The sequence below is a fragment of the Eleutherodactylus coqui genome, chromosome 6 (genome assembly GCF_035609145.1).
Source record: "Eleutherodactylus coqui strain aEleCoq1 chromosome 6, aEleCoq1.hap1, whole genome shotgun sequence".
Classification (NCBI taxonomy): Eukaryota; Metazoa; Chordata; class Amphibia; order Anura; family Eleutherodactylidae; genus Eleutherodactylus; species Eleutherodactylus coqui.
In genome coordinates, this window is record NC_089842.1 from 173,854,292 (window position 1) to 173,871,159 (window position 16,868).

General features: G+C 44.4%; 1 protein-coding gene across 3 annotated transcripts in view; it reads right to left on the reverse strand.

Moving 5' to 3' along the window:
- KIAA0586 (KIAA0586 ortholog) overlaps positions 1–16,868 on the reverse strand; it is a 167,584-nt gene that overhangs the window by 79,906 nt on the left and 70,810 nt on the right. For all 3 annotated transcript variants that reach the window (XM_066608234.1, XM_066608233.1, XM_066608235.1), the window contains exons 19-23: positions 14,954–15,031; positions 8,006–8,187; positions 6,737–6,855; positions 4,555–4,727; positions 3,477–3,630 (exon numbers count right to left, since the gene is read on the reverse strand). In XM_066608234.1, coding sequence (XP_066464331.1) covers positions 3,477–3,630; positions 4,555–4,727; positions 6,737–6,855; positions 8,006–8,187; positions 14,954–15,031 — 706 coding nt within the window. The remainder of the gene's footprint in view (positions 1–3,476; positions 3,631–4,554; positions 4,728–6,736; positions 6,856–8,005; positions 8,188–14,953; positions 15,032–16,868) is intronic.

Sequence of the window (16,868 nt, forward strand, 5' to 3'; positions counted from 1 at the left end):
CCTAAAGGGGTTGTCTCGCGGCAGCAAGTGGGGTTAAGCACTTCTGTATGGCCATATTAATGCACTTTGTAATGTACATCGTGCATTAAATATTGGCCATACAGAAGTTATACACTTACCCCCTCCCGATGCTGGAATCCCCGTCTCCATGGCGACGACCAAACTTCTCCTCTGGTCGCCACAACAGTCGCGCTTGCGCAGAGAGGAATCCTCTTCTCGAGGGTCCGGGCTCACGAGCTGTGTCCTGGCTCCTCCCCCTTCTCAGCGTCATTGCGTAGCTCCGCCCCATCACATGGTGCCGATCAGCCAATGAGGTGGCTGGAATCGGCAGTGGAGTACAGACAGCAGAAGAACATCCACGGTGCACCATGGGAGAAGACCCGCAGTGCACTGTGGGAGAAGACCAGCGGCAGCCATCTTGGAAAGAAGATTTTTTAAAGTTGCTGAACGGGGATTCAGGTAAGGGAATTTTTTTTTTTAATAACACCTGGCAGCAGTATTCCTTTACAGGTACTGGGGGAGTGGGCCAAAATTTTTTTTTCTCTTTAGGCGCGGGACAACCCCTTTAAGTGCTGCAGTCCCTTCAAAACAGCCGAATAGTGGGAGCGCTGGGAGTCAGACCCTACCGATTTGATATTAACCATCTATCCTAAGATTAGATTCCAAATAGCGGTAAACACATGTCCGTATTCTCACCTACCCGCAGCCATCAATGGCCATACGATCTTGCTGGCATCATCAAGATCGAGTGGCCAATGACCGGCGTGAGTGTGCAGGGTTAGGATGCATTTATCTAGTGGTACGATGACTTTTTTGACTTCACAGTTTTTGAATGAATCTAAGCCAAGCAGAAGGAAAAAATTATGATTTTCGTTTTTTGGCAATTGTGTCAATTTAAAATTTTTTTTGTACAGTGTACATAGGAATGAAGACGGTCACCCCAAAATAGATACCCCCGTTTATCCCGTGTTCAGAAACATACGCATTGTGGCCCTAATCTACTTACAGGACACATGGCTAGGCCCATAATGGAGGGAATGCCCGCTGGATTTCAGGGTACAACTGAATAAATTCCAGGCCCCATTGCCCACTTATACGGAAAAAAAAATTGACTTCCTAAAAATAATCCCCCCCCCCCCCCCCCCCCCCCCGCCATCCCCATTTTTTGGCATTCCCTAAATATTAGATAAAAGTAATAATATAAACTGCGTTTTATGTCCGAAGACAGGGGTAATTACGGAGGCTGGTTGGGATGGGCCCATGGGGCAAGAAAACCGGGTATCCCCCCCTCTAGCTTTTTTGGGGGTATTTCTTAACCTCAGTGCCGGGATGGGGTGTAAAAAGTGGCGCTGTGAGGCTTTTGTAACCTTGCTGCAGTGAGGCGGTCTCACACAGAAGGCGCTCAACAAGCTGCTCCTGGAACTGCATGAAGGCGAGCGTTCCCGGGGCTTCTTGTAAATTACGGATTACAGGTAGCGGTCTAAATAACACCAGGCTCTCACGGCCGTATGCAGAATCCGCTTGCGGAGGCCTGCAGCGGATTCCAGCTGTGACCCTGCGTACAGCCACGTAATGTACTGCGCATAACTGCCTACTCACACAGGCGGTCATGCGCAGTACACCGTTTTTTGTTTATATTTCCCGTGCCGTCGCTTAGAGATGACCCGGGTACCCGCAGCCTGTTCACAATGTATTTGCACATGGGCTGCGAGTGTATCCGTGGTCATAGAGCACAATGCTAGGTCACTGATATCCGCGGTAAAATATAGCATGCCGTGTTCTGTTTCTGCGAGTGGATTACGTAATTCCGACCCGCTAATTGGGGGAATTTTGTAATCCAATGCATGCGATTGATCCGTGGATTACCGCTGATCAAACGCATGCAGAACCCGTAATTCCTCTCCGGTCATGTGTGACCGGCCTAATGTTATACCGCTAATTTATCACGTGACCGGGGACCGCTCAACGAGGCCTCCAGTCACTGCTCCAAGCACTCAGCGACCGTTGGTCGCTGGGAACAAGGAGATTTAAAATTTCCTGGGCTCCCCGGCTCCTGCGAATGTGTCCGGCATTTTGCCGGCGGGCACATACCCAGTAGCTGGCAGGATCCATGGAGGATAATCGCATCTGGATTCAAATGCGGAAGCCTCCGAGAAGATGTTTCATCTCCCCCCACCGATCGCATCGGTGAGGGGAGATGAAACTGCCACTTTTTAAAGAATTTTTACGTGATCACCATTATGCATTGGATAACGGCGATCACGTGACCAGTAACCGCATACCGCGGCTCCCCGTGACATCTCCAGGCTCTTTGCTACCTTTGGTAGCCAGGAGCAGGGAGATTTTAAATTTCTTGGGCAATCTTTCACTTTTGCGCAACATGCTGACGGGCGCATGCGCAGAAGCTGGGGTAAGGTCCGTGGATCAACATCCCACCAGGGAACAAATCCGGGACCTTGGGTACGTAATTTCATCCCCCCTTACGGATACTTTTTAAACTTTTTTTAACTTTGAACTTTTTTTTTTTTTAACTTTTTAACTTTATATGATCCGATGGATAACGGTGATCATATGACTGGAAACCGCATACAGCGGTCCCCAGTCATATCTCCCTGCACTCGGCTATCTGTAACAGCCGGGTGCAGGGAGATTTTGAATTTGCCGGGCTCGCCGGCCTTCTGCGCATGTCCGCCACATCGCGCATGCGCAGAAGCCAGCGGAGGGTCCCGACACTGGCCGGAGGACATGGAGGAAGGGGGGTGAGTATTTTCACCTTCCCTCATGGATCCGATCCATGAGGGGAGGTGAAACTTTTCTTTTTTTTTACTTTTTTCTTCACTTTTCCGCGATCGCATTGCCGGGGGGTGGGGGGGTGGGGTGTCCCTGCAGCCCGGGATGACAGCTCCATGCTGTCGGCTACCTGCGGGCACCGACAGCATGGAGCTGTCACGTCCATAGCCCCCGGGGCTTTATTCTCTGCAGGACGCATGTTTTTACGTCCTCAGAGAATAAAGCCCACTTGGGCAGGACGTAAAAACACTATGGGATGGTCGTTAAGGGGTTAATATCGAAGTGCCAAATAACCCCTTTATGTATACTCGTTTCTGGGAAAGTTGGGTGACAGCCAATAAAACCATCCATCTACAGAGGTTAAGCACTAGCTTTCCCAGTCTTATGGTTAATCTACCCATGTTACACATCTATTGCTTTTATATTGCTGCATGACTAAGTGGATTGCTGTGCAAAACCTGGATGACATGTCAAGGGAATGCTGTAATAGTTGCTCTATTGGCAACCACCCATCTCAGAAACAAACAGAATGATGACATTACTGAGCTGAGCAGAATGTTTACCAATGTATGTAGTAAACTGTGGGCAATTTGTTCAGCCTCATGTATAGCAATTGTCATATGATCAGAGATATTGCTAGGACTGCGCAACCCAAAGCCTAGATTGACCTACAGCATAAAACTAACCTGCTTCTTGCTGAAGTTCAGGCTCATCCAATGAAGTTTGTGGAGACAGTTCAGGTGTTTTCACTATAGCCCTCGCTCTTGGAGGAGGAAGAGGAGAGGATGGTGGTGTGCACTGAGGAGTGGGAACGAGAGGAATCATCTCAACAGGTACCGGCTGCAGAAAGGAAAACATTAGGTCACATCAAGCCATATATTCTTCTCTGATAAAAGGAAAAACAAAATCCCAAGACATTACACCAAAAGTGAAAAAAATGAACCTTATAGCTCACTCCAAAGCAAATTCACCAATTCATAAAAGGGGTTGTCCAGTTACTAAATAACAATCCTACTTATACCACCAACTGTGCTAAAATAAAAATAAAAAGTTCCTGTCATAGTTACAAGGCTTGCATAAAGAGTCTAACATTGACTTGCAGGAATGCTGCCTTCCAATAGGTGGTGCTGCAGAGATATTGTGCCATCTTCCTTATTTGCATATTACCCAGAAGAGCATGAATGGCCTTATAAGTCTCCTCAATGACTAACCCACCGTGTAGGTGCTCTGCCTAAGGAGAAAACATAGCGTTCCTGACCCACAAAATAACATAAGTATCAGTACTTATTCTTCCACTGTCACCTTGATCTACTCTTTATGTGGTCCTGCTGCTTGTTGTGGCAGATGACATCAGTAGAAGTCACCTGACTACTGCAGCCAATCAGAGACTGCAGTGTGCCTGCCCGTTCTCCTGGCATCTGAACTCACATCAATGGTGTAATGATGCCAGGAGTTCAGAACAGTGACACTGCAGCCTGATTGGCTGCAGCGGTCAGGTGACTTCCGTTGATGTCATTTGCCACAACAAACGCAGGGACTAAAGCAGGGATGCAGTGCTGGATCCCAAAGGCAGAACATAGGCAAGTATTGATTCTTTTGTTATTTAACACAGTTGGTGGTATAGGTTGTTCTCTGGTAACTGGACAACCCCTTTAATTCTGTATGGGGTATCTCTGAAGACTGAACACATTTATTGGGTGCACAAAAGTCACCCAAAGAAATTTGTGAACTTAAAGATTCTCTTTATGACCTCTCTTTATATACCTGAACCACGGTCTGCTTTGGTGGAGAAGCTGGCACATGTCGGGCATTTCTTTCTGCCAATATTATGGCAACGGTCTCTGCCACGCATTCTTCAACATACTGGCCAATCAGGCTGGATTCAACAGGGACACCATCAAAAACAAACCACGAGCTTCTACCTGCAGCTGCCTCTACTGCAACAGAAGAGGGGTGCCATTAGTCTTCGCGTATCAGGACAGTTCTGTGTTTGCATGTGAAGCAATTGGCACAGTAAGCTAGTGGAAAGTATTAATATAGTCTAAAAATTCAATCTTTTTTTTTTTAAAAAAGAGACCCTCCTGTCCTGGATAAACAAAGATGGCTGAACAGCTTTTCTGACTACCTGGTGCACTCCCTGCATTAGTAGTCTAAGACTCTACATACTGTTCTGACTGGCTGGTGCTGTTCACATGGGCAACACTGGTCAATCAAAACAGGTGTAATGTCTTGAACTAACGATGCATACTACACACAGTGTTCATCAGGTAGTCAGAGAAGCCGTTTGGCCATTTTTGTCTGCCCAATTATAATCCAGTGAAACTGCTGCCTGACACCCAACCATACCATATATTATTTTCAACCCTCTCCCATCAACAGTACTTGCAACATGCTTTGGACAGTATACTGGCGCCAGAGATGTAGCTGCTGAGATATAGTCCAAATGGGATATAGTCAAGTAAAGGCACCAGCCACTCTTATTTATGGCTTTATTCACATGTCATGTTTTTTGCCAAGAACTCAAAATTGACTGCCTCATAGTCAATGATTTGGCATCAGTATTGTTAGTTAAACCTGCATTAGATGGGTACAACAGGCGGTGGAAGGACATGCATATCAAGGTTTTAAGCAGTTCTGTCAATAGTCCCCTGGGTCCCATCACCTCCAGCCGGCCGGATCCTCTTTTTCCTGTGAAGCATACATTGCCAGCATTCTGTTTCCTGCGGGTCAGTGTACCCAGTCACTAGTGACGTAGCGTTCACTGCCTAGCAGGGAATGCCAATCCTCTGCAGCCTGCTCTAGCGCGCATGCGCGATGTAATCGCCGATAGTGTTTCATATAATATATGCAACACTAGTGGCGAGATATCACATATATGCGCTAAAGCAGGCTGCAAAGGATTGGCATTCCCTGATAGGCAGTGAACGCTACGTTACTCGTAGCCCCTGCCCTGCAGAGAGTGAACTGCAGCTAATGGTTGCTCCGAAACAGGGAGAGAACGACCTGGACGGCTGGAGGTGAGGTGACCCGGGGGACTGGAGGAGCTAGTAGAAGATCGGTGAGGTGAAGATCTGGTAAGAAGACTGACGGGGAGGAATAGGTAAGTATTGACTTTTTTTTTCTAATGACAGAACCCCTTTAAGAACTATGTGTTCTGGAATTTGTAGAACATTCAATTTCACATCCATGTTTCCCTTGTTATACTTTAAGGCAGGGTTCACACAGGGCGGATTTGTTGCGGTTTTGCTGCGTTTTTTCCATTGCGGTTTTGCCGCAGAAGAGCTGCTTCTGCGGCAAAACCGCTTCAAAGGTTGATTTTGGCTTGCGGATTTTCTTGCGGATAAATCCGCAAGCGTTTTTTCCTCAGCGCTTTTTAACTTTTTGCCGCGTATTTTGGTGCGGATTTAGCTGCATCCGTAGAGGTCTATGGACAAAAAAGCGCCGCGGAAAAGATTTTTAAAACCGTGACGCAGTTGCATTTCCACACTGCGGCTAAGCGGAAAAAATCCGCCCTTTGAGAACAGCTTTTTTCCAAAACTCATTTGTGCTGCATTGCACTGCAAATGCAGCGGTTTTGCCGCAGTGCGGATATGCAACGGCAATCCGCGGCAAAACCGCAGCAAATCCTCCCTGTGTGAAACCAGGCTAAAGAAACAAAGTCGGTTTGGAATATTTACCAGTTTATAACACTGCACACAATACAACTGAGCAGAATGGCATGGCCATTAAAAACCATGTTCTCTACCAACATTGAGCATGCAACTGTATAACTTGCATCAGAAAATGTGATTTAATGGTCACCACAGGTTCCTAAGACACCAGAAGGTCTCAGACAATACAAATGATAATTAGTCAGTTATATCTATATGTACTGATGAATAAAACACTGCACTAAATAAAGTGTAAAAGGTTCTTCAAATATGAGGAGATGTAACACACAACCTACCAACATCAGAAGACACTGATCCACTGCTTTCGCTGCTGGACAGGGTAACATGAGGAATGATGTCCTGTCTCCTTGAATGCATTTCACTGATAACTCTGTCAAAGATTTCCTGCTGAACTCTGGAAGAAGTAAAACGTTGTTACACATAGCAACTTCATATTTTAAAAAAATGTACGTAATGTTTCCCATGACCTCTCAGAATAAGCTAGATGCGGAGTAACACAATTTCTGGACATTGTCTGGATCTGTATTTATCACCAATTCCTACTTCTGCAGGCTGTATCTCAAGTCTTCTCTGAGTTGGTCGGAGGAGACTGTTCCTACAAACTGTGCACAGAGAACCACAGATTCTGCTCTCACAAGGGTATGTCCACACATGGTGAATTTGCTGCAGAATTTCTGCAACAGAAAACCAGTGGACCCATTTATACCCATGTGAACATACCCTAACTATCTAACACACACAGAGAAATAACGCCAACATATAGGACATTAGAGAAGTGATGAGCAGTGGAGATGCGATTCCTGTAGCTATACCAAAGTAAACCTGTGTGACGCTCTCTCCCTTCCCTCTCCATAGACCTTTCTGGCAGCATTTCTGTTCTCCATCTCATTATCTCTTCTACTAGTGACAGGCATCACTTGACAACAGGCAGTGGACAGTAAATTCAAAAAAGGGAGACCCTTAGTGACCCCACAGTAGAGTGATCTTTTAGCACAAAAACATTTTTGGTAAATAAAGTGACTTTCAGTTTTGCTAGTTATCACTCTGGCCATCATATAAGCATTAATTGCACAGATTCATTACAACTTGTGTTTTATTCATTTAAATCTCTGCTCCTTCTTAGCTTACACGTCCGGTGGGCAGTTTTATCAGTGATTGACAGCTTTTTCTGTATGTACAGTCACACACAGCTAGCTGTAAGTCACTGATAGGACCGCCTGCTGGACCTATAAGATAAGAATGAGCAGAGATTTAAATAAATAAAAAGAAAAAAAAGGGAAAAAATTATGCTGAATCTTTTCCATAAAAAAAAAAAAAAAAATAAATAAATAAATATAAATATATAAATATATAAATATATATATATATATATATATATATATATATATATATATATATATATATATATATATATATATATATATATATATATATATATCAATCTGCTCGACTCCTCCTACTCTATAACATGACGCCTGCAGTTTGGACAACATGCTTAAACCGACAGGTTCTCTTTAAGAAGTAAAGTAATCTAAAAGTCTTACCGGCTGGCCAATCTGTTCACCAGTGCCTCTCTCCTTGTAATGTTTCCCTCAAGTATATCAGCGTTTGTCTGTAGAGCAGGTGCTGGAGGAGGGAAAGGTATTCCACCATGCTGAGGTGGATGTGTAAGCCCACAACCATTGAGCTCCAATAAAGGTTCTGGAACTTCTTCTACCTGATCATCCTAGAAAGAAATGCCATAGTCTTATTACAGTGTTTCCTACTAGTCAAAATGTGATTGTTCTCAGCAAGAGAAACCACATAATCTTTTAGATAGGATACCTTTTAATGGCTAACAAAAATAGGTGATGTTATAGCCAGCTTTCGAGCCTCTCAGGGATTTTCCTCCGGCATAATGAAATAGATACGAAGAGGAAGAACTCCGAAAGATTCGAAAGCTTGCAGTAACATCATATATTTTAGTTAGCCATTAAAAAGTTTCAGTGCTGGGAACAATCACATTTTGCTCTACTGGCTAACACGGTACTAAACTTTTTTGATTAAACCCTACTACTCAGCCAATGAACATAAGTGTCCTTTTAGACAATCCGATAATCGCTTGAACGAAACCGCTAGCTTGTTCGCCCTCATGTAGCCTGTTTAGGACAAAGCTTTGATTTTAACATGCCCACCTAGTGCTCAACCATTGGCCGTGCCGTTGTTACATACCCTGCAAGCAGCAACCAAGACCATTGAAAAATTAATTCGCTTTTTTAAACGCACGTGCCAGGCTTGCGCAGATTTCGTTACTAGATTTTAAGTCACTATTAGGTCAATACACAAAACTACATGTATTTTTGAGACGGATGGCCTAGAGATTATTTACATTCCAATGACAAAAATACTATCGTTTGTACCACATAGCTTTTTTCCTATAACTCTTTCGCAATTCCTCAACATAGATCGCCTATAATGGGCATCTTTTTTTAATTTTGATATTAAAGATCTACTTTCTGTCACTGTTAAACAGCAAGTTTTTTATTTTTATTTAAAGACTAGATAAGCGCACCCACGATTTTCACGAGCCAATACAAAGAAGCTCTTTTTTCCCCTTCACTAAGGGCTAATTCCCACAGCCGGATTTCTGCCATGTTTCACGCAGCAGAAATCTGCGGCATTATTCCACAGTTATTATGTTCAATGGAATCTAATAGCTTTCTGCCTTTCAATGTACATGCTGTGGAATTCCGCAGCGTGACAGCAATCGCGGCATGTTTTAATTGCCGTGGAAAAATGCGCGTCCAGCTTCCGCTGTAGTCAATGAAAGCTGATCGTCACGCAATACTTCCGCTGTGCTCACAGCGGAAGGATCACGTGTTTACACGTTACCGCCCACCACCACTACACTGCGCATGCGCACTGGACAGGTCTCACGCGGCGGATCTGCCACAAAAACCGGTGTGACAAGTCACCCTACAGCCTCCTTCATATGACCGAATGAGTTTTTACCCTGGATGCACTGTGGGCAAAATTGTGTTACAGGAAAAAAGCCGTGATAAGGTCCTGATCTTAATTAATGTTTTCTCGTCCACTTGCATTGGTGGCTGTGGCGTATTAGCGAAATTATACGCTGCAGCGTGGAAATTCCTCGGTCGGTAGAAATCTTTGAAATGACTTCTAGTGATTAAGTAGAGCCAGCTGTTATTGTCTCCCAGTATTGGACGCTGCTAAACTCCCTCCCCCTCCCTTTTCAGCTCCCATAGAAGTCTATAGGAGCTTCCTGCTATCTCATCAAAAGATAGGGCAAGACCTATCTTTTCACGCATCATATAAAATCGGTTGCCGATGTCCTATTTGTCCCAGTACAATGTTGTTACGCGAATAAAAACGCTAATCTGAATGAATAGATTGGAATCCAAGGTTTCACTTGGTTACAATTTTTTTAACGCAGCTACGTTAGCAGCATATATACGCTCGTGTGAATAAGGCGTAAGGGAGTTTTTTGCCTTGACTTTCTAAAGTTAGATCATGCATCCCCAAAGTGGACAGAGAATAACAGATTCAAAGTAGCGCTACACTTTAACCCCTAAAGGACATGGCCTATTTTGGGATTAAGGACACAACGATTTTTGGCGGATTTTCATCTCCATTTTTCAAAAGCCATAACTTTATTTTTCCGTCAATGCAGCCGTATAAGGGCTTGTGTTTTGTGTGACGAACTGTAGTTTTTATTGGTACCATTTTGGGGTACATACGGCTTTTTTAATCACTTTTATTGTATTTTTTGGGAGGCAAAATGCTAATTTTCTTTTAGCTTTTTTTTTTTTTTTACACTTTTTGCTGTGCAGGATAAAAAGCATGTGCAACTTATTGTACATATCGTTACAGAAACAACAATACCAAATACGTGGGGTTTTAATTTTTTTTTACATTTTCTTATGCTTATATGAGAAAAAGCACCTAAAAAGGTGTTTTTTTTTAACATTTTCTTTTTACATTTTTCATTTTTGTACATTATTTTTTCTCACCATCTGTGTCTCTCTGGGGGACTTGCACCATAGCACCGATGATTGCTGTAATAAGGCATTGCAGGACATTGGTAGTACGGAAGAGCAGGGGGAGCAGGCAGTCATCTGGGTGTCAGATAGAAGGAGGCGTAGAGGGAATAGATCCAGGGAGGCTGGTCCTGAACTGGCACAACCCAACATGTCTGCAACGTTGGCAGATGAGGGGAATGCCATTACAGAGCCAGCACCGCTGCAGCACGACATGCCCTCTGAACGCCAGGGGGATAACCGCTCCAGTGAGACGGGGACGGGGAGAGCAGGGCAGGCTAGACAGGTTCTAGTGGTGGGGGACTCAATTATTAGGGGGACAGAGAGGGCAATCTGCCATAAAGACCGGGATCGTCGAACGGTGTGTTGTCTTCCTGGCGCTCGAGTTCGACACATCGCGGATCGGATTGACAGATTACTGGGAGGGGCTGGTGAGGATCCAGCGGTCATGGTGCACGTTGGCACCAATGAACAAGTTAGAGGTCAATGGAGGGCCCTCAAAAATGATTTCAGGGACTTAGGGTCCAAGCTCAGGGCGAGGACCTCCAGGGTAGTTTTCTCGGAAATACTACCTGTACCTAAAGCCACACTAGAAAGGCAGCAGGATCTTAGGGAGGTAAACAAGTGGCTCCAGAGTTGGTGTAAGAAGGAGGGATTTGGGTTCCTGGAGAACTGGGCTGACTTTGCTGTCGGCTACAGGCTCTACCGTAGGGACGGGCTGCATCTTAATGGGGAGGGTGCAGCTGTGCTGGGGGATAAGATGGCTAGAAGGCTGGAGGAGTGTTTAAACTAGGGACTGGGGGGGGGAGGGTAAAATGAGAAATAGTGGGGTAGCCAGTGTAACTAGCGATCCGGGTCCAAGCAAAGGGAATGGGGGTCGAGCAGGGGGTGGGGTTAGTACAGTTAGAACTGACAGATCAGCCATAAGTACGAATAGCAACAAAACAAATTAAAAAAAAAAAAAAAAGGATATAAATTGTATGACCACGAATGCAAGAAGTCTGATTGGTAAAGTGGGTGAGCTTGAAGCGAGAATGACTGATGAAAACTATGATATAGTCGGAATTACGGAAACATGGCTTGATGATAAGTGCGATTGGGCGGCGAATTTGCAGGGGTACAATCTCTTCAGAAGAGACCGAAGGAACCAGAAAGGGGGAGGGGTATGTCTGTACGTCAAATCAAACTTGAAACCGAGGCTACGGGAGGATATAGGGGTAGTAGACGAACAGGTGGAATCTCTGTGGGTAGAAATACAGGGAGGAAAAAATAACAAAATTCTGATAGGGGTCTTCTATCGACCACCAAAAGCAACAGAAGAAACTGAAAACTTACTACTAAGGCAGATAGAAGAGGTGTCAAAGCGAAATGAAGTAATTATCATGGGGGACTTTAATTACCCAGATATAACATGGGAGAACGAAACCTGCAAATCTCACAGGGGTGATAAGTTCTTGAGAGTAATTAAAGATAATTACCTGAACCAACTTGTGCAGGAACCAACAAGAGGGAGGGCCATTCTGGACCTAGTGCTAACTAACAAACCGGACCGAATAAAGGGGGTACAGGTTGAGGGGCACTTGGGGAATAGTGACCATAATATCATCAACTTCCAGCTATCAATCAATAGGAAGCCTTATCAGGGAGTGACAAAGAAACTAAACTTTAGTAAAGCAAAATGTGATGAGCTTAGAACTACTATCGGTAACATTAATTGGGACAACATCCTTAAAAATATCAGAACGGAGGACAAATGGGAAAAGTTCAAAAGGATCCTAATCGCCTCATGTGAGCAGTTCATTCCCTTTAAAAATAAAAAAAATTCAGCTAAAAGGAAACCAATGTGGCTCGACAAGACGGTAAGAGGGGCAATAAACGAAAAAAAGAAAGCGTTCAAACTACTAAAGCAACAAGGCAGCAAAGAAGCGCTAAAATCATACAGGGAAAAAAACAAAATATGCAAAGATACGATCAAAACTGCCAAGGAGGAAGCAGAAAGACGGATCGCCAAAGAGAGCAAAAACAACCCGGAGCTATTTTTCGACTACATTAACAGCAAAAGGATTTGCAGGGAGAGCGATGGCCCTTTAAAAAACAATGCAGGAGAAAGCAAAGCAACGAAGGGAAAGCAAATCTACTAAACAGTTTCTTCTCAAGTGTATTCACAAAAGAAAAGGAAATGCCACACGAGATGCAGTGGAATAAAACGAACCCCTCACAAAATATCTCATACCTAACACAGGAGGAGGTGCGGAAGTGTCTAAAGAAAACTAAAATTGATAAATCGCCGGGCCCAGATGGATTACACCCAAGGATACTAAGGGAACTAAGTGACGAAATAGCTAGGCCGCTATACCTAATATTTCTAGACACTATCAAGACCGGTGTAGTACCATTGGATTGGCGCATTGCCAACGTGGTTCCAATTTACAAAAAAGGGAGCAAAAGTGAGCCTGGTAACTACAGGCCAGTAAGTCTCACTTCAGTAACGGGAAAAATCTTCGAGGGGATTCTGAGAGACGCCATCGATGAGCACCTCAAGGAGAATAAGGGAATAACTTCTCACCAGCATGGATTCATGAAGGGTCGCTCATGTCAGACAAATCTGATCAGTTTCTACGATGAAGTAAGCTCTAAGCTGGACCAGGGAGAATCTATTGATCTTGTATATCTGGACTTCTCTAAAGCCTTTGACACCGTGCCACATAATAGGCTAATATACAAAATGAGGCAGCTCAGACTGGGCGAAAACGTGTGTAAGTGGGTAAAAAATTGGCTCAATGATAGAAAGCAGAGGGTGGTAATAAATGGTGCGTACTCTGATTGGACCACAGTCGCTAGCGGGGTGCCACAGGGTTCAGTATTAGGCCCCACTCTGTTCAACATATTTATCAATGACCTGATAGAGGGGATGCACAGCAAAATATCAATATTTGCAGATGACACAAAATTATACAATATAATTAATGCAACGGAGGACAATGTGCGGCTACAAACGGACCTGGATAAGATGGGGGCTTGGGCAGAAAAATGGTAAATGAAGTTCAATGTTGAAAAATGTAAGACTATGCACATGGGCAGGAGAAACGGATGTCACCAATATTCACTTAATGGGGTACCACTAGGGAAAAGTGATATGGAAAAGGATCTGGGGGTATTAGTGGATAATAGACTAAACTGGAGTAACCAATGCCAGTCAACTGCTGCAAAGGCAAATAAAGTTTTGGGCTGTATTAAAAGAGGTATAGGGGCGAAGGACGAGAACATCATCCTTCCATTATATAAGGCACTTGTCAGGCCTCACATGGAATACTGCGTACAATTCTGGACACCGGTGCTCAGGAAAGATGTCACAGTGCTTGAGGGGGTTCAAAGAAGGGCAACTAAACTAATACATGGAATGACGGGACTGGAATACCCAGAGCGGCTATCCAAACTGGGACTATTTACTCTTGAAAAAAGAAGGTTAAGAGGCGACCAAATAACCATGTATAAGTACATGAGGGGACAACACATGGATCTCTCCCGCGATCTGTTTACACCCAGGACCACGACGGTAACAAGAGGACATCCACTACGATTAGAGGAAAGTAGGTTTCATCACCAACATAGAAGGGGATTCTTTACTGTAAGAGCAGTTAGACTGTGGAACTCTCTACCGGAGGAAGTGGTGATGGCAAAATCCATAGAGGAGTTTAAAAGGGGACTTGATGTCTTTCTGGAGAAGAAGGATATTACAGGATATAAATATTAGGTTAAGTGTCAATCCGGGTTTACAGGCAGGTAGGAACTATTAGGGGTTGATCCAGGGAACAGTCTGATTGCCATTAGGGAGTCGGGAAGGAATTTTTTCCCCAAAAGGGCTAATTGGCTTCTGGCCTTGGGGTTTTTTTTGCCTTCCTCTGGATCAACACAGGAGGATAGACAGGCTGGACTGGATGGACATTGTCTTCATTCAGCCTTACATACTATGTTCTCTCCTGCAATGCCTTATCGCTTATTACAGCAATCATATGCAATGGCAATACAGGATGCTGGTATCTGGTGTCCTGTTGCCATGGCAACCAGCCGGGCTCTCTGCTCGATTATATCGCGAGAGCCTGACAACGTCACAGAGGGAGCGTGCTCCCTCCGTGAATCCTTCCCATGCCGATTTACATAGCTCGCGGCAGGGAAGGGGTTAACAGCGAGGGGCGCATCTCCGATGCACCCTCGCTGTTGCAGTGGGAGGCCGGCTATCACTGACAGCTGGCTCCCGCTGCCGGATAGCGCGAGATCGCTTATGATCTCGCACTATCCCTAGGACGTAAGAGTATGTCCAGTTGCGGGAAGCTGCCAGGACGTAAACTAATGCCCCGTAGCGGGAAGGGGTTAACAACTTCACCACACATAAATAATTTCGAGTACCAACGTTACAGCTTAAGGGATCATTACAAACAACTTGTGGACTTTTACCGGAGTGATGTCCATCTCTGGTGGAGAGGAGCCAGGAAGTGCAAGGATTTCCTCTTCAGTTTCAACATTTTCTGGTATCTAAAAAACAAAATCTAATTGAGCATAGCAAAAAAATGTAAATAATGACACACATTTATTAATGGTAACTCTGTGGAGAACCCCAACATCTGCCCGATTATACAATAAGGAAATGACGCTTTAAAGACAACCGGTCACCACTGTTTCACCGCCAAAACTAACCTGGCTGGCAGGGAATAGCACATCAATCAATTCTTATGCACCCTCTGTTCCTAATGAGCCCCGTAACTTTGCAACTGCCATATACAGAAGAGCAGAGAAGAGTCACACGACTGAAAAGAGTCACACAGTTGCAAGAGATGCCAAGACAGGCATATGGCTTTCTTTTGATACAGTAGACAGGTCAATGTACCTCCAGTATGGCCTCCTGCACACGGGCGGATTTAAATTGCGATATCCGCGGCGGGCGTCTGCCTACGGATTCCGAAGCAAATACCACCCATAGCATACTATGGAAAAGTAATTCTTCATGCACACGAGTGGAAAACCAATTGCGGTTTCCACTCGCGGATGAAAAATCGCAGCATGCTCCATTTTTGTGCAGATTCCGCGTGGATGGCTTCCATTAAAGTCAACATGGGCTCATTAGGAAATGAGAGGGTATTAGAAGTTATTGGCGTTTCACCTCTGCAAGCTAGTGAAGTTCGTTTTCTTGGGGGTGAGATGGTGGTGACAGGTTAAAGATGATATAATTGTAATAATTTGCTTATATACTCTTGCTTCCCTGGGAGTTACGTGGCCCCAGACACTCATCACATGAGCTTTTCTGCATTCCTTTAGGACTGCGAACTGCCTGCTTGGCCCACTAGGCTCAGCTAAAGGAAACTTTAAAATATTTGATGCATTATATACCCAGAAGCAGCAAATTTAAACGGTGGCAAAATGACGTGATAACGATATTCTGTGTGTCACGATTACGGAGATGCCAAATTTACTGGTTTTGGGTTTTTATTTTGCTGTACTTTAAAAAAAAAATAAAAAATCTGTCACCATCTTCTGACCATCATAACTTTATTTTTCCTTCGATACGGTTGTGTGAGTGCTTGTTTTTTGCAGGACCACCTGCGCGTTATATTTGTACTATTTCGGAGTTTTACAACTTTTTGATCACTTTTTATTGCATTTTTTTTCTTGGAGACAGGACGACCAACAAAGCACAATTCTGGCAATGTGTGTGTGTTTTCTGCGCATGTTCACCATGCAAAATAACTATTCCGTTATCTAGAGACGGAGATCTGGGGTTGATCCTGCTCCATACAATGTGGGTGAAAAACCCAAAAGCCGCCTGCAACAGCTCCGATCAGCACTCCCGCTGATCAAAGCTGTTAACTCCTTAAATACCCTGATCAATGTTCGAGAGTCCCGAATGGCCCCCTGCGATGAGATAACGAGGTGCTGTTGGGTTGCCGCAGCAACTGGTGGCCCTCTATGCAGCATGCCGCGCACAAAGAATCCTCATCAATGAGCACAACGTGGAGAGGTAATTATTCAGACGCGAATACAAATGTTTGAGAATTACACCAGGTATATGCAGAACCCAGTAATTAAAAAAAGTGTAAATATTTCTGGCTTCTGACACAAACGATTTTGAACCTTACACATCATAGACAATAGATTCTTGCTGGCGCATCCCTTCGGCTCTGACTGGATCTGCTGACAATGGAACGTTTATGGAGTCTGCCCAACATTTCTAGAGGTTTGCCCTTGGAAGAAAGATGATCCAACAATATTGAATTTTCTTAGGTTTTTTTTTTCTTGTTCCAGCCATTGTTTTCCCCGGAGATCAGTGGAATCAGAGGTGTCTGGCAGCTGATTATCCCCTTTATTGAAATCATAT